The following is a 27938-nucleotide window of genomic DNA, read 5'->3' as shown; positions in this document are numbered from 1 at the left end:
GTCAATTTTTGTAACTAAACAACAAAATGTGTTGCTAATTTTATTTAGCGACGGACTAACAAAAAAATTTATTAACTACATGGCAATTTAGCGATGAAGTTGTCAACTAATTATTTGAGTTTTTTTAGTGGGAAGAGAAGATAAGAAATGTGGAAGCAGCAGGTGGGACATCTGTACCAAAAAGAATAGTAAAGAAAAATTAGCTGCTAGTAATAGAGACGGATATTCGTCCAGGTTCAACCTTAGTTTCCTCCTATGATGCATCACTAGTTGGACTTTGGGTCATATTCATATGTATATACAACACACACATATATATATATATATATATATATTGTACAACTGCATTTCTCTCTCTCTCTTCATGTGTTCTGAATCTTCTCTTCAAATTCAATATGTTCATCTTATGATACTAACAACTTTATACTCCCAGCTTGTTATCTCCATACAAATAAAAGTCGAGAAATTAAGAAAGATTTGCATATATAAAGAGAGAAATTAAAGATGGAAATGATGAAGAATAAAGAGAAGGAGCTTTTTCATGTTGTTCATAAGGTCCCTTCAGGTGATGGACCTTATGTTAGGGCCAAGCATGCTCAGGTAATTCACTTTTTTCCTTTTCCTTCAATTCCTTTATTTTCCAATTTATTCTCTTCATGTCATTACTGTTATGTGTGGAAAACCAATAATCTTTTAAGAAACACATATACTCCTTCTTGCTTGGAAATTAACCATTAATTTCCGCTCAGAGAGTTCGCTTTGTTTTATAAACTAGTCATGGTAATACCATCACCAAAAAGAATGGCAAAAGTTTGCTGGTAATTAATGTTTGCTTGATTATTACTTGTATGTTAATCTTTTTTGCTGGTAATTATTAATATTTGCTTGATTAATTACTTGTATATAAATCTTCTTTAAACTAGACAAGGCAGATCCATGAATTAGGGTCTGTTAAATTATTTGGAACGGTGTTACAAAATGTATAGTTTATAGTTAATTAAATCACTTATTATGAATTCACCAATTCTAGATCTTGGATTTGTTTCTGAAAATTAAACTAGCTAGTTAGATCGATCTAAGTGTCACTAAATCAACTATTTTTGCTTAGCTTTGATGTATTAAAACCTAGGTTGGTCCAAGCTAGTCTAGTGCCACTACACCAAAAGAGGTTTTTAGTGGCAATATCTTTTTCTTTTAGCGGCAATAGTTATTGCCCCAAAAACATTTACCAGCAATTGGTTAATGCCATTAGATCCAAGGTCGCTAAAGCCTTTAGCGGCATTTATTGTCAGGGCTAAAGTTTGATATTGCCAGTAATAATTGATTCTAAAATATAATTAGGGGCAATTAAGTTATTGCCGCAAATTAATTGCAGCTAAAAGCATATTTTGTTGTAGTGTGCTTTAATGGAATATACACTAGGATAGATCAATTGTTAGGCAACTATATTAATTAGCATGAAATCTTTTCTGCTTGGGAGGAACTAATTATGAATTCAAAGGTACTAATTTTGTTCCTTGAAATATGCTCAAAAAGCAACCGTTCAACAAAATCTTGTCACTTTTCCCCCTCTATTGTTTCCTTCCTAATTAAATACCTGGCTAGATTAAGCTATGTAAATAAATAGCTGCAAATTATAAGCACATTTAGCCAAGCGAAGATGGATTTTAGTTCGACAAATTGAGAAAAATATTTCTCGCTCCATATCATTTAATATTGCATATTTTGACAGGATACAGTTTTTTTTTTTTTTTTTAATAAAAAAGATCTTTTAAAAGTTGTGACCTTAAACAAGTGTCATATGATTCATAGGGTATACAAATTTTGAATTGTGTGATTTTAGACATGTCACAACATTTGTGTGACTATAAAAACTTGTCACTAAGTGTAAAATGGAAGCTTAAGTTCAATTGCAGCTGACCTTTTCATTTGCAAGTTTGAAGCAGAAAACTGTCTCTTATTAGAGTTTAATTTTATATAACAGGTGAAATTAAACTTTTATACTGTTAAGTAGCTTACTGTAGGCAACCGCGGTTCACGATTTATAAATTTAGTAACTTAAATTTACATTGAGAGAGTAAAAAAAAAAAAGTTAAACAATCATTATATGTAAATTAAATCTTTCGTTTTTATCAACTTGTGTGCATGGCTTAATACGTGAAACCTGTGAGTGAGAGCAAGGGTCTTGCTTTTCCTCTTTTACGTGTCATTTTGTTTTTTTTTATCTTCTCTTTCCATTTCCTTAATACGTTATTCTTTTTCTAAAAAGAAAATAATAAGTTGTAAGTAGTAATTAAAACTGAGGTATATATATCCTTCTGGGCATTATATTTCAGCTAGTTGAGAAGGATCCAGAAGGAGCAATAGTGTGGTTTTGGAAGGCCATAAATGGAGGAGATAGAGTTGATAGTGCACTTAAAGATATGGCTGTGGTAATGAAGCAGCTCAATAGAAGTGAAGAGGCTATTGAAGCCATCAATTCTTTCAGATGCCTCTGTTCCAAACAGGCTCAAGAATCCCTTGATAATGTCCTCCTTGATCTTTTCAAGGTATACCAATTACTACTATACATTCATTGTTTTTGTCCATCATTTCGCAAGGGGAAAACCATTATTTGAGTTTTGGGAACAAAGAACTTTTTAGTTGAGTTCCTTTCTTAGTGAGATTACTCGATAAGAATCCAAAATATTATTTCAAGTTAAGTAGTGATAGAGTCGGAGATTCTAACTAAAAGGGTTCAAAATATGAGAAAAGTAAACTCACGAACAAGTCAAGGGGATTCAACATCTATTATATATACATAAAAATAAATTTAATCTTATATATACAGTATAATTTTTCGCAGAAGAGAATTTTCACTTGGATTTCCCTCAGAAGCTAAGAGTGGGACAGTTCAAGGTATAGAGAAAGCTACAAGTCGGGCTAGAGTTCAGAATATTGGAGTTAAAAACAAAAAAGGATATTACATAGGAAAAGGGTGCAAATTTGGACGGTACACAACGTGTGCTTCTACCAATCCCCTATCACTATTTCACTTAAATTGTCACATCATAGTAATATTTAACATGGATACGCAGTATTATATATGTGCAAAGTTGATGACTAGGTAATACTAAAGAAGACTATTGATTATATTAGAGAAAAAAATGGTTCATGTAACAATTGGTGCGCAGCATTGGATTTTGCTCATAGATATATATGATGTTCTAGGAATTACCTAAGCACGTACTACAACTATCATATGGACTAATTGTAATATATTTTACATGTTTGTAGAAATGTGGAAAAGTAGATGAACAAATAGCACTGTTGAAACAAAAGTTGAGACAGATATACCAAGGTCAGGTCTTCAATGGTAAACCTACAAAAACTGCTCGCTCTCATGGAAAGAAGTTTCAAGTTTCCATCAGGCAAGAGACAGCCAGAGTCCTGGTAATTGTTACACCTTTTACTACGTTCGCTAATATAATATTAGAATATTGGATATACTGAGCATAGTGCTGCATTTTGATTTCTTATTTTAAACTATACTATTGTTATAGGGAAATTTGGGCTGGGCCTATACGCAAAAAGGAAACTTTATGGCAGCGGAAGTTGTGTACAAGAAAGCCCAAATGATCGATGCAGACAGTAACAAGGCCTGTAATCTGGCCCATTGCCTAATCAAGCAAGGCCGGTATGATGAGGCCCGTAATATTCTTGATAATGTTTGGAGAGGTAATTATACAGGTTCTGAAGATACAAAGACAAGGAACCGTGTGGAGGAATTGTTGTTGGAATTGGACTCGAGGCAACCACCACCATACTTGCAAAATCTTCCGGGCCTAAACTTGGATGATGATTTCATGAATGGGCTTGAACAACTTATAAATGAATGGGCCCCTGCAAGATCAAGAAGACTACCAATATTTGAGGAGATCTCTACTTTCAAAGATCAATTGGCATGTTGATTGTTGTCAAATATTCAGCGATTGGAGGGTACTGGGTAGATAGAGAATGAAATATGTTAGTCCTATAAATTAGGTGAAAATAAATAAAAGCTTGTGAACAATGTAAACAAGATTTTCTGCCGAAGTTTGGGAAATGAACTACACTCTACTTTTTGTTGTCGGTTTAAGATTCCATTATCTGAAATATGTAGATCTAATTAATTCAAATTTGTGTCAAATAATTCTCTTTTAAACGCAATAAATACGACGATCTATATCCACGTGATCATCGCTTGACATACCACCTCACCCTAACAAACCAAACCCATATGGAAATTTCCATCCATATATGATATATCCAAATAAGTTTGCGGAAGCCTTTTCAAAGCATAATCATTTAAAAAATGAGTAACCACATAAATAAAACTTAAGGATAAAAATGTTCATTCATGCATGTCATATGAGTAACTATAGATTGCATATACAAAAGAATACTACTATTTATGGAACCTCTATGAGAAGGAATGAAATAGTCAATCGAGACATGCCCCGGTGACTCGAAAGAATGAAAGTAGGCTTAAGTCCTCGAGCAACCCCTAAAGTTGTCCACAGAATACAACAACTCAACACAAGCTTATACCTATTGAACACCTACACTACTCAAAATGAGTACCTATTAGACACTTTTATGACAATCAACTAAAAAACACAGAGAGTGTAAAACACTCGCCAATGATGTGGCAAAGTGGCGAATTAATTGCGTACACGCGGCATTTTGAGTCCAAAATAATGATTAAAAATTTTAGGGATAAAAAGAAAATAAAAAATTAAGTCCAACATGCTTTCTTCGAAATGCCGCCGTCGTTGACCTGTCCCACAATTTTCATTGGCGGTAATAGATTTTTTTCCTTCAACAGGCTTTGAACCTGATTCCCTCTTTTTTGGGGAAAACAACAAGTTTTCTTTTTTCCCATCAGCTTCGGGTATGCAATTAATGGATAAATCGCATTTTCCAGATGCATCGTAAAACCCCTATTTGTTTTTTTTTTTTTTTTTTTTTTTTTTTTTTTTTTTTAATAAGTTTCTAAGACCAGCAAACTCAGGTAAATTCATCACAAACACATGACTTACATCTTGTTAACTTGAATTAACCCTTACTAATATAAATAATACTATCATATAAACAATACATATGAAAAATAAAGAAATGTGGCACTAACTTTTTCATGTGTGCGTATATATAGATCTATATCTATCTATATTACTAGTTTAGTGTACGCACAAAGCGCGTGACTAAAATGCGTACCACAACAAATACTATGGGCCTGTTTGGAAAGCCACCCAGGTAATTGAAATTGGGTGTAATTGGGTGTAATTACACAATTTGGCCTGTTTGTTTGACCAAGTAATTACACAGTTAGGTGGGAATTGGTGTAATTGACAGGGTGTAATTACACTCTCCAATTCTCAAGGGGGGGCTGAGAATTGGGTGTAATTATATCCTGTAATTACAGGGTTACTTTTTAGCTTGTTTATTTTTTTTACTTTAATTTCTTTTTATTTTTAATATATTTATAATTTCTATTATTTTAATTTTTTTGATTTTTAATATTTTTTTATTTCTATTATTTTAATTTTTTTATTTTTTTATTTTTTAAAATGTATTTTTCTTTTTGTATTATTTATTTTTCATTTTCTTTCTTCTCATTCTCAACCTTTACTTCTTGTGGTTCCATGTAATTGCTCGTATTTTTTTTTATTTTATTTTATTCATTTAGCATAACCGTGTTATTATTCTAATATTTAAAACTACACCTCTTAATATTAGAAAGAATGAGTCATTAACAAACTTGACATATAACGAGTGACGTTATAAAAGTAGAATTTCATTGTGAATGAGGTTATAAACTTATATTTTTCCTTTCTTTTGAATTATTTACTTAAGTTACGTTAAACTTACTTATATAATGTTGGAATTTGACATAAGAGTATTATGTTAAACTTTTTCTTTTGGATTTTGAATTTAGGTTATATTTCCAATTTTAAATTATTTGCTTTCACATTGCATGTTGTTTATGTTTCACTTACATTTGATGGATTTTTTGTGTCAAACATTAAATAATGTTATGGCATTATATTTATTAATATTATTTTTTTGTCAAACATCCAATCCATGACGTCCTCACAAAAAAAGTCTTCTTTTAAGTTTTATAATTAATTAAAATTAAATAGTAATTTGAAAAATGTATATCAATTATTTTTGTTACAATATTATTTACAAATATATGATTATTAATTAATATATTTTCAAGAAACAATGTGTTATTAAATAACTAATTTAATATCATTTATAAAGGCAATATTTTTTAAATATTAATTTTAAATTTTTAATAATTAAATTTTATTTTTAAATTAAACTGACTGTGTAATTACACTTGTGCGACCAAACAACACGCTTGTAATTACACTGTAATTACGTTATGACAAACAAACAGGTCGTTGTAATTATACTACTGTGTAATTACTAGGCTGTGTAATTACTACCCTAGTAATTACACCAATTCCAATTACCAGGTGGCTTTCCAAACAGGCCCTATAGGAAAAGAAAATTGGACTTAGCTACGAACTTCATCAATTAATCAGTTGCTAAATTGCTCGTAGCTAAATTGTTTTTTGATAATTCATTACTAACCGGTAGCTAAATACACTACAAAAAAAAAAAAAAAAAATTGGCAACAAAATTTTTTTTTGTTGCCATAGATTGATGTTGCAAAAAGTACTTTAGGCAACAATTTTTTTTATAGACTTTTTCCAGCCGCCTGTTATTGCAACAGCGTGTAACAACTTTTTTTGTTGTTGCCAAAAGTACTTTTTGCAACAATAATCAATACTATGGCAATAAAATTAAATTCTTTGGCAACAAAAAAGTTCATTTGCCAACAATAAAACTAAGTTGTTGCTAAATATTAAATTTTTTGTTGTCATTTCTATACTTTCTTGCAGTGATAGAATTAGCGATGAATTTTAGCGTTTAACTTTCTGTCATGTTTATTTAGTAGTGAAATAAACTAATATATAAAAAAATATTGAGAGGGTTTATTTGTTAGAATAAGTTTAACAAAAACAAAATAATGACAATTCATTTAATATATTTAAGTTTGTACTATTTCATCCTTTTTACTTTAAATTTGCATTTTACCAAATTGACATTTAACGTTATTCTATAATCGAATTTGCTTTATTTCTAATTTCTTTCACCACAAATATATTTCTTATTTATCAAATCTATATACTTAAGAATTTTGTGAATTTGAAAAATAAATTTACTAATGTGAGGAATTTGAAAAAAATAAATTGAATTTAACAATAAATTTTATTGTTTAGCTACGGAATTTGAATTCAATAACTATTAGTCGTCCTTATAAAATTTTAGATCGATTGTTTTATCATTCAACCTATAAGTTCTTTCTAAATAATTTGATTTTTAAATTCTAAAAGTTCACCTAAGTAAATTAACTTGTAAAAGTATTCTAAACCTAAGTGATACTAATATCTTAATCCTAAGGTAATTTCCCCCTTTATATATGGTCTACGACAATTTTGATAAAAGAGTCCTAAGCCTACGCCTAACACGAACTCTAAACCTAAACAAAAGAACACAACTTAAGTAATATTATTGGTACTAAAAGACTTCTAATCCTAAAGTAATAATTTTAAAATATAGGGCAAAAATATCTTGAATTTTATGGTAACTATTTATCTTTCTTCAAAATTCTGTTTAGTTTCGAGTTTCGACGTTGGATTTTCTAATATTATATTTTCCATAATTTATGAAGACTATTACTTAACCAAAAAGGAATTGAATGTGCACATTGGAAAAGGAATGTAAATTAGTCGATTGATTTTGTGACCATGAACTTGTATGAGCGTACTATGTATAACATTATTTCAAACTAAATGAATGGTAAAATACTTTCAAATATGTTCTTGGAATAAGTAATTTTTGTAGCAAATATATGCAATGTAAGAGAACAATAAATATAAGATTAAAAAAAATAAAGAGTTATATATTGTAAATTAACGTAGAAGAAAGGTGAGGAATCATAACAAGTTTGAAGAGCAACATTATTGATAAGCCATAAGAAAAAGATAAAGAACTAAGAAAGTGAAAGGAAGCTTACGTTGATGTATGTAGAAGCCTAACTCAATTTGCTATATGCATATTCTCCATTGTTTATATCGACACTAATTCCTAATTTGTTTTCTTCCAAATTTAACTCGTGCCAATAACTAATTAATGTAAACACTATTACAAATAAGTATTACCATATTTTGAAGGAGGGAGGGGGGGTGGGGGGAACTACCAAATGAAAGAAAATCACCCAAGGAAAATATTGAATTTAGGAAAAGTGCATTAGCTGGAAAATAGGAGCAACAAAATAACTTGAGAGAAAAAGGAAAATTTGAATTTAATAGTACAAAAAGAGAAATTAATACAATACTAACTAACTATGTTAATACAAGTACGTTGAAATAAATTAGACGACCAAGAAAAATATAAAGACTCTTAATTTAATTGGTTTTCAAATCCTAGATTTTAGTATTGTATTACTTGTACAGTACTGCATGATTTAAGTCAGTAGCTTTGGGTTTGACAAAGTGATTATAGCATACATATTTTTCATTAGCAAATAGAAAGACATAGCTGAAGAGCACCAAACGATACCAAGAAGTAAAGCTTTAAACATGCTTATACCAACAATAAATACTAAAATATGCGATAAGTATACAAACAATTATGAAGTTTATTATGTAAACTATCTGATAGTTTGAAACTTACCTGGCAAGAGGTTTATGCGACTTTACACACCTAAAAACAACAAAATAGTTACAGAGAACCTAAGCAAACAACAAATAAGCCATTAAATAGTTCAAACGCTACGCCATCAAATAATTTAAGCGCTACGCGATAAGATAGTCCAAAACGAAACCCTAGAAATTTATCATCAAAATATTACTAAATAATGATCATAAATTTTGTAAATATTTATCCAAAAAAAAAACCACAATAAGTACTATATAGAGGAATTTAGTTAGAAGATTAAATTGAAAACCTTGATGAGAATTGTCTCTCCACGAAAAAAAGTTTCTCCATAGTAGCAGAGTGTAAGATGATAATGGAGTTATCATCATTGACCGGCTCGCCTACGATGAGCCTATTCACAGCTTTCTTTCGCTCCAGAATCGCCGTAGAAAAAGTACTTCTTAGCATTTTTTCTGCCAAAAAAAAAAGTAAAAGATTGTGAATGGAATTGCAAATCAATCCAAAACTCAAAGCTAAAACAGCAGACGAGTAGCATAATCCAGCGGCAAATAGCTAGGCACATTTAATGTTTTTATAATGGTAAGGGGTGGTTATAAGAATTCTTATTCATGAGAGATCGTTATGGCTTTCGGACTTTAACGATTTTATAATGAAGAAATAATACTCATGAACGTAGAGGGATTTCAAGGTTTGAGCCATTTAAGCGTGTTGATGGTTAACTAATTTAATGACAAATAAAAAGGACTCCTAAACCTAAAAGGGTTTTAAAGTACTAAATAATTTCAAATATAAAAAAATTAACTATTAGAGAAATAATAATTTGATTTAATAGTTTCCGTAGCATCTTTTTGAAATCTTGACATTAAAGATGTCGTGAATAATTACTTCAAATTCTTTTTTCCACTTTAAGTACAATTCTTACCAAAATAGGCTACATATTTTTGTTAAATTACTGGTCTTATAACTTTCTTTGAAGAAAGTGTTAATTTTCCTTCACAATGAAATGGTAACTGATAAAAACATTTGAAATATTAAGGGAAAGAAGCATACGAACGTATATACATATATTTGGACACAATTGTGTTGTGGTCCGTATGCCACAATTTTGAAAATATTAATCGATTTATTAGGAAAAGTAACATGGAAGGTACAATTATGTTACATGACAAGGTATTATAGTTCAAATAGGAAAGGAGTTATATATTTTACAATCTTAATTGATTTCAGACTCTCAAATATTTAGGACTTCTTATATAGTTGATGATTTTAAATTTTTAAATATTAAAAAAATAGTAAATGACAATTTTGTCTATTGCGAAGTCTTTTAATGAAGGGCAAAAAGTTCAATCAACATTTCTAAGGCCCTTCGTGCTTTTAATATAGTACTAGTCTCTATAAACGTGCCTCGCACGTTATTTCCTGCCAACCTCAGTCACCGCAAAAAATATTAGATAATTATTTATAATTACATACATTGAATTATGAGCTACAAAAATGTTACTATGGTATAAGATTCGTATCCACTTAATATTTCGAAAAAGATGTTCCTGGTATTATTTTTTTTCTTTTTACATATTAGAAAAGTGTTACAACTAAGATAATCCAATATTAGAAATTAAGTGATCATATATTTATTTTATTTTTTTGGTTGAAGATCATATATTTATTTATCGTCATTTACAAATATAAAAGTGTTGAATATCATTACAGAACAAAATTAAAGTAAGAGAATATTATTCAATTTTAAGCATATTTAGTTATTTATTTCTACAAAAATTAAGTTTATCGCAAAAGCAAGATACAATATTTAATAAAAAAAAATCAAGTCCTCCCATCACCGACTTTTATGATGAACTGCTTATACGTAGAAACAATTTCAAGTATTTTATTTTCTTTCAACATAAAATTTTATATCTACTGACTTGCAAAAGATAATCAATCAATGTTACGATAAACAATCTTTTTGTTTCTCCTTCTCTTATTTTATTTAAGCATACCCATATCAATTCCCACAATAATATCCAAACCAACTATCATTCACCTTCGAGTTTATCACACAAAAGTTTTTTATTTATTTTTGTTACATAAAAGTCGTCAAACTTAAAGTTTATACACAAAAAATGCTTCTTCTTTTTTAACATAAAAATTATCCAACTTGACTAAAGTTTATCACACATAAATTATTTTCTATTTATTGTCTCACGTAAAAGTCATTCAATTTTGGCCAAGTTAACTAAAATGTAATTCTCTTCCGAATTCTTAATGCTTATACCAAAAATATGTCATGACACTCTAACATAGCTAGTTAGCTTGATAAAATATATTAAATATAATGGATCAATTACAGAGACCTTTATCCATTTTCTATTCTTAACACAAATCTCCCTTGTGATTTATGAAATTACGTTTATCTCCTTATTTTGATTTCTTTGTAAGAATTTGAAGCCATGAAACATATCAACTTTGTAGTTTTTGTGTTTGTCATAAAACTTGTTTGATGCTCTAACAACAAATATTGTGCTAATTAATGAAAAATATTTATAAAGTTCACTATGTAAATGAATATATTAGTAAGGATATTTATAAAAGTCACTGAACTGAATTCAAAGAAAGGTATTTATAAAATTCACTAATCAAAGAATTTTATTTTTAATTCTCCTTTTTACCTAAATTGTACTTCTAATTATGTAAATAACTAATTTGATCCCTGTTTTGCATTAATTAGTACCATTATTATGATCAAGTAATTCTATATGTACCAAACTAAACTATGATTTTTCAATTCGTTTAGTTAATATAAAGAAGTTATTCCTGCTTGATTTGAGAGTCCAAAAAAAGTTTCCTTCCGTTGTAGTGTTGTTATGGTTGAATTCAAAGTCCTAATAAGTCCTTAATATGGCAATTATATCCAACATAAAATAGAATTATTTATTTAAGGAAATTATTTTGAAGGATATAAAAGTCGATCAATATTTAAAAAATATTTTGATCAATCAATATTTATATTCATTCTTTTAAAATAGCATAGATAGATAGACAGACAGATAGACGAAATAAAATAGAAAGTGTAAACGCTTTTCAAAGTCTACCTTCAATCCTTCATCAATCATGACGTTAACTTTCATATCTTAATTATGATATCACTAGTCTCTATCAAATTTTCTTGGTCCAATCCGCCGGCCCATTTTTTCCAACATCCTATTTAGGAAAGTTTAATCTTCTTAAAAACAACACATTCTTGGAAACCTCGCTCACCACAGAACTAGTACAACCTATTGGCTGCTGTCCAAAAAGCAATTCAACTGATCATTTCAATAGTCTTATTTGTGATCAACTCAAAATCTTGATTAACTGATCAAGAATGGCATCAAAAGAACCAATTATCATCACAGAAAAAGATGAGATGAGAAAATGGACAAGAACAATGAGAGCACAAGGCCATACAATTGGCTTTGTACCGACTATGGGTTATCTCCATGAAGGTCATCTTTCTTTAATTCAAGAAGCATATAAACATGCTGACATTATAGTTGTGTCCATTTATGTTAATCCAGGTCAATTCTCACCAAATGAAGATCTTTCAACATACCCTTCTGATTTTGAAGGTGATTTTCAGAAACTTAAGTCTGTTGGTAATGGTGTTGATGTTGTATTTTGTCCCAATAATCTTTATGATTATGGGAATTCTCAAACTGGAAATGGGTCTGAGAGAAATCAAGAAAAGGTTGTATCTTGTGTTGAAGATAAGAGAATGGGACATGAAACTTGGGTTAGAGTTGAAAATTTGGAAAAGGGGTTGTGTGGGAAGAGTAGACCTGTTTTCTTTAGAGGGGTTGCTACTGTTGTAACCAAGTTGTTTAATATAGTTGAACCTGATGTTGCTGTTTTTGGCAAGAAGGATTATCAGCAATGGAAGATTATTCAGAGAATGGTAAGATTTGCTAAAAAGTTGCTCTTGGTTTTTCTGTTTAAATGTTGGATGAATTTATTTGTATCATGTGTTTGGATCAAATCGCTTTAGCTCTTTTCACGCCCATTAAGGAAAACAATAAATACAAGGTATAGTCGAAAACAAGAATGCTCATTCGGCGTGGTTATTATGGAGGACATGCCGATGTCTACAAGCCCTATGGTTGAAATTTAGACTATTACAATGTGAACTCCTTATATCCTTTTGTAATGAAAACTTAACCGATGCCAGGCGAATGAGGCTCCCAGGCCGGGACATCTGGCATAATAATTTAGAAGAGTCGGAATTGGATAACTTCTTTGGCTTTATTGAGGCTTTTGTAGTGTGTTCTCTCTTGAGCAGTGTTAAAGAGAACTACTCCTTTCCTTATTAAAAAGAAAAAAAAAAAAAAAAAAAAAAGAGAGAGAGAGAACTACTTCTTTAGTATTAAGGGTATAGTTGGAAACAGTTGCCAACTTTAATCTTGAATTCGTGAAGTAACAATTATTTTGGGACAAATTGTTACCAAGTTGTTCAATATAGTTGAGCCTGATGTTTCTGTCTTCGGCAAGAAGAATTATCAGCAATGGAGGATTATTCAGAGAATGATAAGATTTGACAAAAATATCCTCTTCGTTTTTCTGTTGAAACGTTGGATGAATTTATTTGTACCACGTGTTTGCGTCAAACTTATACTATTTTCTCTCAATGGGGACTTTAACTCCATGAGGGTCACCTTTCTCTAATCCAAGAAGCACACAAACACATTGACTGCATAGTTGTGTCCATCTATGTAGATCAAGGTCCATTCTCACCCAATGAAGATCTTTCAACATAACCTTCTGATTTTCAAGGCGATATTCAGAAACTCAATTGTGTACCTAGTGGTGTTGACGTTGTATTCAACCCCAAGAATCTGTATGACTGGGAATTCTCAAATCGGAAACGGGTCTGAGAGGATCAAGAAGAGAAAAAAGAGTGAAGGAAAAGTGGTATCTTGTGTTGAAGATAAAGGGATGGGGCATGAAACTTGGGTTAAAGTGAAAATTTGGGAAAGGGCTTGTGTGGGAAGAGTAGGCCTGTTTTCTTTAGAGGGTTGCTACTGTTGTCACCAAGTTGTTCAATATAGTTGAGCCTGATGTTGCTGTCTTTGGCCAAAAGGATTATCAGCAATGGAGGATTATTCAGAGAATGGCAACATTAATATAATGTTACTCTTGGTTTTTCTGTTGAAATGTTGGATGACTTTATTTTAACTGAAGCTTTAGTTTTTTTAACACCTATTAAGAAAAACAATAAATACAAGGTATAGAGTACAAAGTTACCCTTATTTATTAGGTGCTTTTTGAGAATTGAGCAGTATTAAAGAGAATTGCTTCTTTAATGTTATGGGTATAGTTGGAAACAATTGCCAACTTTAGTCTTGAATTCCTAAAGTGACAATTACTTTGGGACAAGTTTACCGCCGGTTAAAATGGATTCGAGGGGAGTAAAATTTTAACTCTCAGAAAATCTCTAGTCACAAATGGAGGTATTATTTAACCATCTTTAAGTGGTAGATTTTTATGTTAAAAGACACATCTTATGTATATTAAGTGCTAATTGGGAGATGTTGAAATGTTTTTTAGATTTTGCTAATTTGCTAGTCTTATTGAAGCAGTATATTTTAGAGCTGCAGTCTGATGTGATACTAATTGTCAGTGTCAACGTAATTCTGTTTCAGGTCCGAGATCTTGATTTTGGGATAACGGTGATTGGTTCTGAAATAGTACGAGAGGTTGATGGCCTCGCAATGAGTTCCCGTAATGTGAAACTTTCACCTGAGAACAGACAAAGGGTACTTCTTCTGCTACCGTCATCTCTCAGTATGATGATAAACCTGTGTTAAATGTTCTGGTTAACGCAAGGAACCCGAGTTGTGGAAAACATTAGCATTTTCAGAATAAGAATGTCCGGGACAATGCATATGCAAAAACTGATTTCCTGCTAAGGCTCTTTCGTTATTATTTTCTGTAACTTTTTGCTCTTCCTACTATTCTTCAGGCTTTGTCGATTAGTCGTGCGCTGTCTATATCCAAATTTCAAGCAGAAAAAGGACAGGTCAACTGCAGAGAGCTGATAAATCCAGCCATTCAACTCATAAGTGAAGCCGGTGGAACGGTTGATTATGCTGAGGTGAGAACTTAAAGAAATATAATGTCCTTCATTTAAGATATAAACAAGGCAATACCAACTGGGAACTCAATTACTTGAGGAAGTATGGTATAATCTTGTCAATTCTGCTTTCAAGGTCCTCTCCTGTAAGTATATTTACCAATTGAAATTCACGAGTACTATTGCTTTGTCGTGGTATATGACAAAAGTGGCTTTTTAAGGAGTAACAGGATAAATCCACCACTTTAATTCTAACGACAGAAAAGCCGCACAACGGTTTTCCTTTACTATCCTCTTGAACTACTAGACATATACGCAGTATGGTTAGCATCTCAGAAGCTTTAACCGGACTTAAAAGTGTGCAATTTTCCACAATATTTTTCCTTTGCAACATGGAGGTCATAAATACAAATAAATTATTTTCCAATGTTACTTCATTTCTTTGTCTTGTTATCTTGTTTTACCTTGTTGGTGACACCTTCCTTGCACCAGATTGTGGAGCAAGAAAGTTTAGAGCCGGTGGAAACAATCGAGAGACCTGTTGTATTTTGTGTAGCGGCATGGTTTGGAGAGGTCAGGCTCGTTGACAACATGGAAATACGTATAAATTGAGAGGCATGGAGCCACTGAACATACAATCACCCTGGTTTGCAAGAAGCTTTGCAGTATGTAGAAGCCATCCGAAAATGACTTTTCTCAAAGAAAGTCAACTGAAGAAGAAATGGCTCTAAGAAGAATCATCTTTCCAACTGCATGTAGACTAGTCTATTCATGCTGCTCTAGTATAGTCTGTCTTTCTTTTTGATGATGCGAACTAGAATCACATCCTCCGCTATTAAATAACGTTTTAGTTCTGATATTTAATTGTTTCATTTTTTTTTTTTAATTTTTTTTTTTTTGGTTATAATCGTGTTGTCCAAGCCAGCTTGGCACCTCGAGTACCACGTAATTCTATCCACCAAGGCTAGGACGCTAGGACAGATGGGAAGAAATCACCTAATGTTTCGTCTCCGTTGGGATTTTAACACGAGACCTCATGGTGCTAGACCCCATCATTGACCGCTAGGCCACACCTTGCTCGTTCACATTTGTTTCCTGCTCTCTTTTTTTTTTTTTTTTTTTTTTTGAAGGACATGGTTCGCATTTGTTACCAGAAGAAATGTCAGTTGAAAAACTCCTTATTAAAGAACTTGATTACCATCACATTTTAGAAAATGACACCCTAAACAAGCAAAAAGAAAAAGAGAGATGAGACTTCATGGTCGTTGCTTTCTACAGAGGCAGATGTTGCATTAAGTTTCACTGGTTGAAGTTACAAAAGGAAAAAGGTTACAAGTTACAGCTTCTTTTGGGAAAGAGACAGCAACCTACTTTTCCACGTTAAAACATTTTTACTTCTTGTTCCTTAATTAGCAGTCAGAGCACGTAAATGAGTATAGCCACCTGTCAGATTAAAAGATTCGTCAAAAAGCCAAAAAAAAATAATAATAATAATAATATTACATCCAGCCTGAGCTCTAGAATTTCGTTCGGGCACCTTCCCAGAAAAATAAGATAGTTCATAGTTAATAGATGAATACGCCCATTAAATATGCTATCTCAATCAAAACAAGCCAGTTATATAAATTAAGGCACCTTATTATTTTTTTGGTGGCCACCAGAAAAAACAACAAATTATAAGAAACGTGACAGAGTCACATCCCTCACACAGTCTCATTTTCACATCCCTCACACAGTCTCATTTAAGTGCTATTAACTTTCCCTGCAATGCAGCTTTGAGAACCCAATTATAGCACAGTGAATACAGTAGTTCACATACGAAGGAGCGGCAAGAATAAATGGTAGCAGAAAAATGAAGCTCTTCAAAAATAGAGGCAGAAAAGAAAGATACAGTACACGCTTTCTCCACTGACTCTAAATTCAGGATCTTTTCTATCCAATTAGGAACCAATCAACCAACAAAATCAAGAATCGCTATGTCGCCTGGTGATCTAGGAGGGGAACTCTTCCGATAGTATACTAAAGAATTCAGCATTACAAGCTATACAAGCAGTGTCCCATGATACAGAGCATGGAGCAAAAGATATTAAAACAAAAGAAGAAAGAATTATAATGAACTGACAAGCCAATGCTACAAAGATTTAAGTGTCACAATTTTCAATCAACATCCAGTATACTAAGGATGTGGAACTGCACTAGTGACATTTGAAACCACCACATACTGACAAAACTATGATCAGAATCAAGGCAATAATAATCCCCAAGACTATAAGCTTGATCTTCATGTTCTGCAACCACATCTTCCTCCTCATTGTTGTTCCTTGCGTCCTGAAATCTTGTGCCTGCAGCAATGAGGCAACAATTTCACTCCCATATTTCATGTTCAGATGGAACAAAAGAGGAAAACAATAACACGAGTACAAGTTTAGAAAGAAGGTAAGGGGAGAGGGAGACAAGTAGGCGTAATGATAATAACAGTTCACCAGGTCCAGCCCACTGGAGCAAATAAACCTTTACCTTAAGTTGCCAAAAAAGCTTGAAGGGGAGGCCACTAACCTTTGGCCTAATGGATGGTACAGAAAGTGTAGTTATCTAAGCAACTGGAAAATATAAAATGTAACAGAACATAGCCAAATGATTGCTCAACAGTAGTTTCCAGGCTACTCTATTTGCTACTAATGTCCTGAGCTTAACCTCTAGAAATATCTTGCAATAGAAATATGCAGCAAAATCATTAATCCTGCAAGTTCTCTAGAGAAGTAAATTAATTCAAACCACTTTGAATTTGCTGAAACTAGTAGTCCATGGCACTCTTGTCGTGTGCTATCAACCAACAGAGGCAGGAAAAAATAACTTACTGACTGTAGCTCCTATTCATTACTGCGAATGGAGATTCATCCATCTAGAGATCAAGACTCAAAAATCTATGAAACAGGACATTGAATGGTCATTGCGTTACATACCTGGGAGCGAAGATTCTCAGTCTTATCCACCAAAAGTTCAATCTTCTCCCCACGATCAAGAACCTACAAGGACACAGTTCCAATCAACAAACAAAATCCACTTCGGGATTCTCAATCTATTTCCAAGACCACAACATAAATTTGTCCTCTAGAACAGTATATTCCAATAAATATGTTTTCTACCTTTTCAATGTTTTCCATCATCACACCCTTAACTTCTGAAACCTGAGCCTTCACCTTCACAAGCTTACTGATTTCCTCTGGATGATCTACACAGTACTGCATCTGCTCCTTCAGTTTGGGCCTGTAAATTATTATTTTGAATGAAGGAGTCTATCACTTTCAATATTACCAACAATAATAAAGGAGAAGGGAAAAGAGAATGAAAAGAAAATGAAATTTACCCGAACTCCCTGTTTAAGCTTTGAGCAACAGCTGTAGCAGCCTTGCCTCCTCCATATTTCTTGGTAAATTCCTCCTTGGTTCTCTCTAAAAATGCAATTGGGATCTGTCTTCCAACAGATTCCACAGCAACAACACAATATGCTGTTTATACAGAGGGTATAACAATGTCAGCATGAAAAAAGACGTGGAAGTGATGAAGCATTACATATTATTTGTCAGGTAATCAATCATCATTGGACATAAGAGCATACAAATCAGAATCTGAAGAAAACCGGGGAAAAAAACTATCATAGAAAGAAGGAAGTGCAATCCCCACCCCCCACCGGGAGGAGAGTGCAAAAACTTCTTCTAGATACAGGAGAAACGATTCAAAACAGATTTGTTGTTCACTTCAATTGAATAAAAATAAACCACTGCCTGAATTTGTTAAGCCGAAATGCACAGTACTTCATTTAAGTCGCTAAGTGGGCGATCCTAAGTGCTTATTAACGCATATTCTATAAGAGTTATGTACTTCTCTTCAACGTGTGGAAGACTTAACAAAGCAGCTTGACGAGAGCTTAGCCTAGAAACCTAGTCAGCATACTACAATAACTATGACTAAATCCAAAACCAATGTTCAGCTGCTTCACAATTCAAAAGAATTCCCTAAATGAGCAAAACAGATATTGTACCTTATTAAATTACATTTTATGAAGTAAGGGTACAACAACAACAACCCAGTGTGATCCCACGTGGGATCTGGGAAGGGTAGAGCGTACGCAGACCTTACCCCTACCTTGTGGAGGTAGAGAGGCTGTTTCCGGAAGACCCTCGGCTTGAGTGCAGAAAAACACCGCAGTTATGAAAGAGGAAAACACAGCAACTAATAAGGAAAGCAGTGCAAAGCCTTCCCAAAAAAAAAAAAAGGAACAGCAACGACAACGAAATGCGATAACTGAAACGCAATAAACAACCTACGGTAGCAGATACCAAAAAGCAAAATACTCAAGAAACTATAGGCCCTATTGAAGACACTAGCATGATACATCCATAAACGACAGATGTACAAGAAATTTGCACAAAAACGAGATCTTCCAAAATAATTCATATCTTCCCCTCTGCTAATTACATGAAAATTACCATATCATATTTAGGTAGGGTTGTTTTTTTTCATGACGGTGGTGTCTCGGCCAGTTTAAGGCACCTTGATGACTATTCCACTAGGTACATGCTACCTCGTACCAGCACAATAAGCACAGGTATCGGGTAACTCTGTTCCCCAAGGCCTAGGCGGATGGAAACAGCGCTTTTTCTATATGTAAATGAAATCAAACTGATCTAAAGCAAACTTAAGCACTAACTAAACTAATTACCAAGATAATATTGCTGATCAGTATTCTACTAAGATCTAGACTGCACTACTTAGAAATCAAACACAAACAACATAACAAGGAGGCAAAAAAAAGAAACGAAAGATGGAAAAACTAGGCAACGAAATGAAAGAGATCCAAAGCAAAATAGCTAAACTAATTACCACGAAAACTAATAGTAGCTCATTAAGCACTACTCCCTCTGTCCAAATTTATGTGATACAGTTGGAATTTCGAGAGTCAAACTTCTTCATTTTGACCGTGAGCTAAGACATACAATTTTAAGTTTTTTTTGAAAAGTAGTTTACATATTTAGAAGGGAAAAGGGTCAAAAATACCCCTTTACTTTGGAAAAAGGGCTAAAAATATCCTCGAACTTATTTTTGGATCAAAAATACCCTCTCATCCTTAAAGTTTTCAATATACCCATCTTGTGAAATTATCCCCCAAAATAACTTGAAATCATTTTTTAAACCGCTCCATCATTTAAACCCGACCCAACTAAATAATTACCCATAAGATCCCCTTATTCCCCAATCGTAGGTTTGAAGTTTGAGGGAATTGGGGGAATAAGGGATCTTGTGGGTTATTATTTAGTTGGATTGGGTTTAAATGATGGAACGGGTTTAAAAAATGATTTCGGATTATTTTGGGGGATAATTTCCATCAAGACAGGGGTATATTTGAAAACTTTAAGGATGAGAGGGGTATTTTTGACCCAAAATAAGTTCAAAGGATATTTTTAGCCCTTTTTCCAAAGTAGAGGGGTATTTTTGACCCTTTTCCCTATTTAGAAACTACATAAAAAGTACTATAAGTCACAATAATAAACAATTTAAAATTAAAATATTAAAAGGGCATACTAGTAAATCGCGGTCAAAGATTACTTTGTCTGACTCTCGAAATCCAAACTCAGATCACATATAAATTGGGACGGGGGAGTAGCATTTAACAAAGAAATGAAAATTGAAACTTAAAATAAGCAACGAAATGAATGAGATCCAATCCAACCGGAAATTCCGCATTAACTAAACTAATTAGCACGAAGTTTATTGCTCTTACACTTTAATGTACTAAGATCTAAACTGCACTATTCCAAAATCAAACAATCAACACATAAAGCCGCGCAACAAAGCAATAAAATCACATATTCATGGATGATACGAGGAAATTCTGTATTAACTAAACTAATTAGCACGAAATTTATTATTATTACACTTACTCCACTAAGATCTAAACTGCACTATTCCAAAATCAAGCAATCAACAAAAAGAAATCAAGCAGCAAAACAATAAAATCATAAATGCAATGATAGGATCAGGAGAATCAATTAAATTAACAAAAAAAAAAAAAAAATGAGAAAAGTGACTTACTGAAGCCTTGTTCAACGAGATAGTTAAAAGTATGTCCATCACAGTTATAAGTGAACTTGTTATTTGAAGCAGGAAGTTTCTGGAGACATTGTGAAGCAATACTTGTAAAATTACCGGTGAATTCAGTGTATTCAGCCAGAATTACAGTACCACGAGCAACAAAACTGTAGATCAACGATTGTTGCCCCATTGAAGAAAACAAAACCCTAGCTAAGTATATATAGTAGTAGAGTTTTTTTTTTTTTTTTTTTTTTTGAGAGAGAGAGAAATAGAAATGTGTATGATGTGAAAATTGAAATATATGGAGGTAATGGAAAAAGATAAAAAGGGAATTGGGAAGATGAATTTTGATTTTTGAAACGCGGGGTGCGTGTGGGTGTGGGTGTTGGGAAGTTTCCTATTCTTCCTTGTGAAGGTACGTACAAGCTTGTTGCTTTATTGGGGAGAAAAATGGCTAAAATAGGGGCTTATGTTTGAGTTTGGATTAAAAAAAAGTCCCTTAAGTATGCATTAATTAGTTTTAGTCTTTTAACTTAGTATAATATTTTTTATTTTCGTTGAATTATTTATCGAAATCTGTCTGTTAGATTTTACTCCACTTGTGGGATTACACAACATATGTTGTTGTTTTTGTTGTTTATCTGTTAGATTTGATGGGAACTATGAAAAATGGAAAATTAGCAGGAACTCACGTTTAGAGATATAATTTTTGTAGTTTTGTCTATTTTTTATTTATTTCTAGAGTCTGATGTGACTTTTTGAGGTGTAATTTCTGCTCCAATCAAACCTCTTTATAATGGCAGCGTTTGTTAAAAAATTTCATGGCTGCTATAGTGAGGTCCTGCTATGTATGTATATGCGGCATTTGATGTTTAGATCTCATTTAGCTATTATAAACAAAAGTACGCAAATAATTTTTTTTGTACTTTCTATGTTACATATAAGCGAAAATAATATACTTGTTAATTTTAAAATCTCAATTGATTTTCATCTCTCATTCATTAAAAATTGAAAAGAATAATAAATTACTAATAAATCCGTAACTAGCTGTACTATATCGATAAAGAATTAAAATCTAAGTAATATATGCATTTAAAATTAATTGAGATTTAACTATTTCAAGTTTGACTTAAGAATTCTATAATTGTAGGTTGTTTCGTAAATTCTAGTCTCTTAATGATAATATAACGCTCGAATTGGCGAAGAATTTGTCCAAACTTTCAGCAAAAGGGAATTCAATAGCTTTCATTTGAAGGTTGTCTGAGAGCTTTACAGATGACTCTTCTATCTCACCCCAAGTAGCAATTGACTCTTAACAATAGCTTTTTATTTTTATTATACATAATATACTTATTACAGAATATTACTATACAATATTTGAGTATGGCTGTTATAGAAAGGTAATTTTACAAAGTATGTACCGCTATAATGAATGTCACTCCTGTTATAGGTAGAATATTGTTATAGAGAAGCAAAATATAACATGAAAATAGGTTCAGGAGAAAGTCAGGTGGTTATAGTAAAATGTTGTTACAACGAATGACAATTATAGAGAGGTTTAACTGTACTTTTATATCTTTTTTGTATCAAGTGCAGTCTTTGTGTTGCATATTTAAGAATTGTATTGAAACTTTTTTGGTGTTTATGATTTATTCTTTTTTCCTCATTGTTCAAATCCATCAAACATAAATTGTTAACTATTTGAAGGAGACTAAAATGTTAACTTTTGACAAAAATAAACGATAGGGGCTATTTTAACTCTATCCTCAAACACAAGGGACCATTATTGTCATATTATCTTGATTTGGGGGCTGAAATTGAATTGTTGTTTTAAACGACCCATGTGTGGCATCGGAAATAACGGATGTGCCCCAGCTAAAACCTATGCTTGTCGTTAGTAATAAATTTTGCTGCATAAGTTTGAAACGGATTTCTTAGATATTAATTACACGCAAGCTGTAATTAAATTATTAAAACAAGGAAATTAAATGCACTACTTTTTCTTCACATTATCATTTCTCCCCTTTTTCCTCCAGTGGGAAAAAAAGAAAAATAGAGGAACTACTAGAAGATTGGTCAAATTGGGACTGCTTTGTCAATGTTTGAAAGAGAAAAGTATTAACTATACTCTTATGTATTTTCTAGAAGCCTTGTTATTTTCTTCATTTTATGGTTCTTGGGTGCAAGAGTCAATGCCAAATATATATTATCGAAATCTGCTTATGTGACCAGTTTGGTGTATTTGAGCATATGAGCATATCTTGATTATATGTAATATTGTAATGTACTACGCGGAATATTTGAATTTTACAATACTTATATACCAAACAGGCTAAATGTCGAACCAGGTCTATACCAAAGTACCAAACCAGAGTTAATATGAAAGTTAACTTTAAATTTTTAGTTATATATATTGCAGTGTAATATATTTTCATGTTATCAATACAATTTAACTAGATATAGCATGTTACTCTATTTTCTGGATTGTCATGTCAAATTTGCTATCAAAATTCATTTCATCGGATGACGTAAAAAATATTTATTGTAATGAATAGGTTTTAACTCATGAAAATTTAGTTGTTAGCTACAAAAGTTTGAGTCTGATACTTTCGTATTAAAATAATCATTAGACGATTTCTTAGCAGTGTTTTAAAAGGCGAGGGCGTAAGACGGGGCGTTTTACGTCTCATTTCGAGGCGTAAGCACTCGAGGACGGCGTAAGCCCCATGGGGTTTTAATTTTTTAGTATTTTATAAAATGATATAATTATAATAAATACTTTTAAATAGGTGAAATAGCGTAAAAAAATTGAAGAAAACTATAAATAAGTGATATATATATATATATATATGCTCCACCCCCACAAAAAAACTAATTAGAACAATCTATTATACGCTACTTACAAAGATACAAGTTGACTCGTTACTTTTTTTTAAAGTAGACAAGATAAATAATTGAAAAAGAACATATATTAGGCATTCTAGTAGTAAAAAAAGGTCTTGACTTTTAAATTTAATGTTTCGGTTCCTTTCTAAAACATTTGAGTAATTACATGTTGACTTTTGAGAATTTGGGCATTATATTAAGGACTTATTTAATAAATTTCGTTTTGGTTTGAAGAAGTTTTCTGGGCTTACGCCCCAACAAAAAAAACTCGCCCCAAACGCCCAAGCGTACGCCCCGAATTGCTGAGCGTACGCCTTTTGGGACTTTCGCCCCGACCCATCACCCCGGAGCATTTTTGGTACGCCCCGCCCCAAGGCTCGCCCCGAAAACGCCTTTTAAAACACTGTTCCTTAGCAGCAATGGATGGACTACAATTTTGGACATAATCAACATTCTTATCTCTACCAATCCAATCACGTCCTTCATTTTGTCTGCTAAAATATTCTTGGCATTTATCTTGACTTTAAATTTGTTTAGTACTTAAATATAAGATGAGCCATTAATCACGAGCTATATATGGTGTTGAGTTTATTTTAGTTTATCAATTATTTTTGTCAATTATAGGATAGGTTTAGCTAGGTATTGAGAAGGACGTAATAGGACCATGGTTATTTTTCAAAAACAATTGCTCCATGGATATGCGTATTTTAGGTACTTCATGGCGTTGACGAATTCAGATTTTGAATATTGTGGGCTGGAGTTGGGAATTTTATCACATTTTATTTGATTATTGGATCCTAGATCTTTTATTTGTTCATACTCAGTAGATTTTTTAACACATTTACAAAGTCCAAGCATAACGATTTCGAACGAACCTGTAACTTCTTTGTTAGATCTGTCCTGATTCATTACTGAAAATCTATGAAGTTCATTATTCCTGTTTCTTTAAAGAAAAATTATAATAGTGATGTTTGAATTAATTTACACACACTTCAATTAATTCACCAAAAAAAGATGTATTTAATCATGATGTTCCAGTCCTCACTTCCCCATATATCTTAAAGCTATTCTATAATCATAAAATCAAAAAGCAATGGAATATTTACTCTCCTAAAATTGCAGTATGGGACACACCTGGCCCAATTTGCATCAGAAAAAGTGTGAAGTTTTATTTGATGAGAAGTATTATTTAGTGCAACCATAATGCATGTAACTGAAGTGACATCCTAATATGATCCTCAAATAATAATTCCCTCACGCTAAGAAACTGACTTAATTTTTAAGCCGAGAGATATAGCAAAAGAAATGTTTGATGAACGTTGATAATTATGGGTTAACTAACGAGTGCCTACCTGCAAAATTTGGTCCACAGTGAATCAATGATCCTGTACTTAATGTATTCGAGAAATCATGAACAAAAATATAGCCAAAGTCACATGTTGAATATATAAAAGAATAAGTACGAAGAAAAGGGTATAAAATTGGTTGCTTCTAGTATTGCCATTTACGATTGGTATTAGGTTGGTATTATTAACCGACTTGCCTGACTCAATAATAATCTGTAATTTAATTATGGTCCCATTAATAAAATTATCAAACATTTGGACTTTCGTCAGAAACCTCCTCCTTCTTCCGCTAAATTTAATTCATTATTTATTTGTGGTTAAATTGATTATGGAAGCAAATTGTAGAATATCATTGTTGGGTTGAGTTGTGGGTATGAAGATTTGGGGCTTGCATCTGATCGTAGAAAATTATGGGGTTGAGCTTGACAGAACGGGTACGTCAAATTTGGAGTTGATTTGAATGAATCAATTTTGAAGCAAAAATGTGTTACGGTTGTCATCAAGATTTATCACAAATCGTGACGCATACAATGTTTAGTATATGTCAACCTAAGACCAACCGAATTCTGATAAACCCAAGGAACCGGCCGCTCCCGCAAAACCGAACCGCTTAACCGCTCCTGGCGATTTCTCAGTTTTAAACTCAAAACCGGAACCGGTCCGGTTTGGAGTGTTTAAAATATGTTTTTTTTTTGTTTTTTGTATTATATATATATATTATAGTATTTATTTGTATATTGTAGGTATATTTACATATGTTATACAACTTTATAATTAAAGTTTAAATATTTACTGACTAATGTACCCCAAAATGAAGTCAAGAATATATAGTGTTTTTCGTATACATATATATGTATAACTTATATATACTTATATATATGTATAACTTAATATATATAGTATATATACTTATATACTACATATACTTATATATATGTATAACTTAATATATTTACTATATATATGTATAACTTAATATATATACTAAATATATGTATAACTTAATATATATACATATATACTATATATACTTAATATATATACTAAATATGTGGATAACTTAATATATATACTATATATATGTATATATATGTACTATATACTATATATACTTATATATAGGTATAACTTAATATATATACTATATATACATATATACTATATATACTATATATATGTATAACTTAATATATATATATATATATATATTAAGTTATACATATATATGTATAACTTATATATACTTATATATATGTATAACTTAATATATATATACTTATATACTATATATACTTATATATATATAACTTAATATATATACTATATATATGTATAACTTAATATATATACTAAATATATGTATAACTTAATATATATACATATATACTATATATACTATATATACTTAATATATATACTAAATATGTGTATAACTATATATACTTAATATATATACTAAATATATGTATAACTTAATATATATACTAAATATGTGGATAACTTAATATATATACTATATATACTATATACTATTATATATAGGTATAACTTAATATATATATATATATACATATATACTATATATATATATATACTTAATATATATACTAAATATATGTATAACTTAATATATATATTATAAATATGTGGATAACTTAATATATATACTATATATACTTATATATAGGTATAACTTAATATATATACTATATATATATATACTATATATACTTAATATATATACTAAATATATGTATAACTTAATATATATACTATATATATATTAAGTTATACATATATATGTATAACTTATATATACTATATATACTTACTTATATACTATATATACTTATATATAGTATATACTATATATACTTATATATGTTTAAGTATACTATATAACTTAATATACTTATAAGTATATTCTTAGTATATTTTAGGTATATTCCTAACTTAATAAAAGTAAAAATATGAACACAAGTAAATAGAAGTAAAGCTCAATGAGCCATATTTTTATTCATTCTTGATAACATTTATTTGCAAGTTGTATTTTTTTTAACTTGCAAATAATACATGAGTTGTACAAAAATAGTAGAATAATAAAATCACCAATTTTGAACCATTTCGTTAATTTCCCCCACATCATATTCGGTCATGGAAATATCTTCAAAGTCTTCCATTTGGTCCGGTCCACTAGCTATCAAATCTTCAATTTCTTCCTCTTCGCCTTCCTCAAACCCGAGGGAAAGGAAAATGGTAAACAATCATAAGCTACCATTTTAGCTATTTCTACGCGTTCTTTTTTCTTGTCATACTTAAAATTTCTACCGGTTCGGGGTCTATCGTCATTTGAATCCCCCCACATTTGAACCCGTTTGCTCTCCCAAGCATCCATATGTTTGGTTCTCATACGAGAATTTAGTGTACCCGTTCCACCATCCTTACCAGCTCCTTGCTTAAAACTAAATACTTGTCCACATATGTTACATGTAGCCGATTGGCTTTCCCTATTCTTAGTCATAAATTTCCAAATTTTAGTCGTTGGCTTACGAGTTCTAGGCGGTTTGTCTTGTGTATGTGATTGTGCGGATGTATCTCCTATGATTTTCGGTTGTGTTTCATCATCATCATTTAAGTCTTCATTAAAAGTGTCGTAAAATGTTGTTGCATTGCCTCATGACCTAAAAGTGGATTATTTCCACCAACATCAATACCTACATTAGGTGTTTCTTCCACAAATGTTTCCTCATTAAGCG

The 27938-nt window shown here is 31.5% G+C and overlaps 3 protein-coding genes and 1 long non-coding RNA gene across 4 annotated transcripts in view; 2 read left to right on the top strand and 2 right to left on the bottom strand.

Annotated features, from left to right (window-relative positions):
- LOC132069094 (uncharacterized) overlaps positions 1-27354 on the bottom strand; it is a 63555-nt gene extending 36201 nt beyond the window's left edge. Inside the window, exon 1 of the long non-coding RNA XR_009417667.1 lies at positions 27243-27354. This is a non-coding gene — a long non-coding RNA (uncharacterized LOC132069094). The remainder of the gene's footprint in view (positions 1-27242) is intronic.
- Positions 345-4106, top strand: LOC132049946 (protein SULFUR DEFICIENCY-INDUCED 1). The gene is made up of 4 exons (XM_059440938.1): positions 345-600; positions 2337-2549; positions 3277-3432; positions 3543-4106. The coding sequence occupies exons 1-4, from the start codon at positions 505-507 to the stop codon at positions 3948-3950; spliced, it is 873 nt and encodes a 290-aa protein (XP_059296921.1). The 5' UTR covers positions 345-504; the 3' UTR covers positions 3951-4106.
- On the top strand, positions 11929-15681 carry LOC132049937 (pantoate--beta-alanine ligase). The gene is made up of 4 exons (XM_059440927.1): positions 11929-12685; positions 14427-14540; positions 14747-14878; positions 15350-15681. The coding sequence occupies exons 1-4, from the start codon at positions 12116-12118 to the stop codon at positions 15467-15469; spliced, it is 936 nt and encodes a 311-aa protein (XP_059296910.1). The 5' UTR covers positions 11929-12115; the 3' UTR covers positions 15470-15681.
- On the bottom strand, positions 16850-21350 carry LOC132049932 (vesicle-associated membrane protein 722). Its single transcript, XM_059440916.1, has 5 exons — positions 20951-21350; positions 18225-18366; positions 18004-18124; positions 17821-17883; positions 16850-17199 (listed from the first exon to the last, which is right to left on the bottom strand). The coding sequence occupies exons 1-5, from the start codon at positions 21138-21140 to the stop codon at positions 17053-17055; spliced, it is 663 nt and encodes a 220-aa protein (XP_059296899.1). The 5' UTR covers positions 21141-21350; the 3' UTR covers positions 16850-17052.
- Positions 27355-27938: the final 584 nt, after the last annotated feature.

Source organism: Lycium ferocissimum, chromosome 1 (assembly GCF_029784015.1).
Source record: "Lycium ferocissimum isolate CSIRO_LF1 chromosome 1, AGI_CSIRO_Lferr_CH_V1, whole genome shotgun sequence".
Taxonomy (NCBI): Eukaryota; Viridiplantae; Streptophyta; class Magnoliopsida; order Solanales; family Solanaceae; genus Lycium; species Lycium ferocissimum.
The sequence above is the reverse complement of the archived record's forward strand: the minus strand, read 5'-3'. Positions and strand labels throughout refer to the sequence as shown.

Excerpts from the sequence above, each read along its gene's own strand:
- LOC132049932 (XM_059440916.1), bottom strand. The coding sequence starts at position 21,140 with ATGGGGCAACAATCGTTGATCTACAGTTTTGTTGCTCGTGGTACTGTA. Across the intron at positions 18,367-20,950 it reads TCTCGTTGAACAAGGCTTCA|CATATTGTGTTGTTGCTGTG; the intron begins GTAAGTCACTTT and ends CTGTATAAACAG. Across the intron at positions 17,884-18,003 it reads TGATGGAAAACATTGAAAAG|GTTCTTGATCGTGGGGAGAA; the intron begins GTAGAAAACATA and ends GTGTCCTTGTAG.
- LOC132049937 (XM_059440927.1), top strand. The coding sequence starts at position 12,116 with ATGGCATCAAAAGAACCAATTATCATCACAGAAAAAGATGAGATGAGA. Across the intron at positions 12,686-14,426 it reads GGAAGATTATTCAGAGAATG|GTCCGAGATCTTGATTTTGG; the intron begins GTAAGATTTGCT and ends ATTCTGTTTCAG. Across the intron at positions 14,879-15,349 it reads GAACGGTTGATTATGCTGAG|ATTGTGGAGCAAGAAAGTTT; the intron begins GTGAGAACTTAA and ends TCCTTGCACCAG.
- LOC132049946 (XM_059440938.1), top strand. The coding sequence starts at position 505 with ATGGAAATGATGAAGAATAAAGAGAAGGAGCTTTTTCATGTTGTTCAT. Across the intron at positions 2,550-3,276 it reads TCCTCCTTGATCTTTTCAAG|AAATGTGGAAAAGTAGATGA; the intron begins GTATACCAATTA and ends ACATGTTTGTAG. Across the intron at positions 3,433-3,542 it reads AAGAGACAGCCAGAGTCCTG|GGAAATTTGGGCTGGGCCTA; the intron begins GTAATTGTTACA and ends CTATTGTTATAG.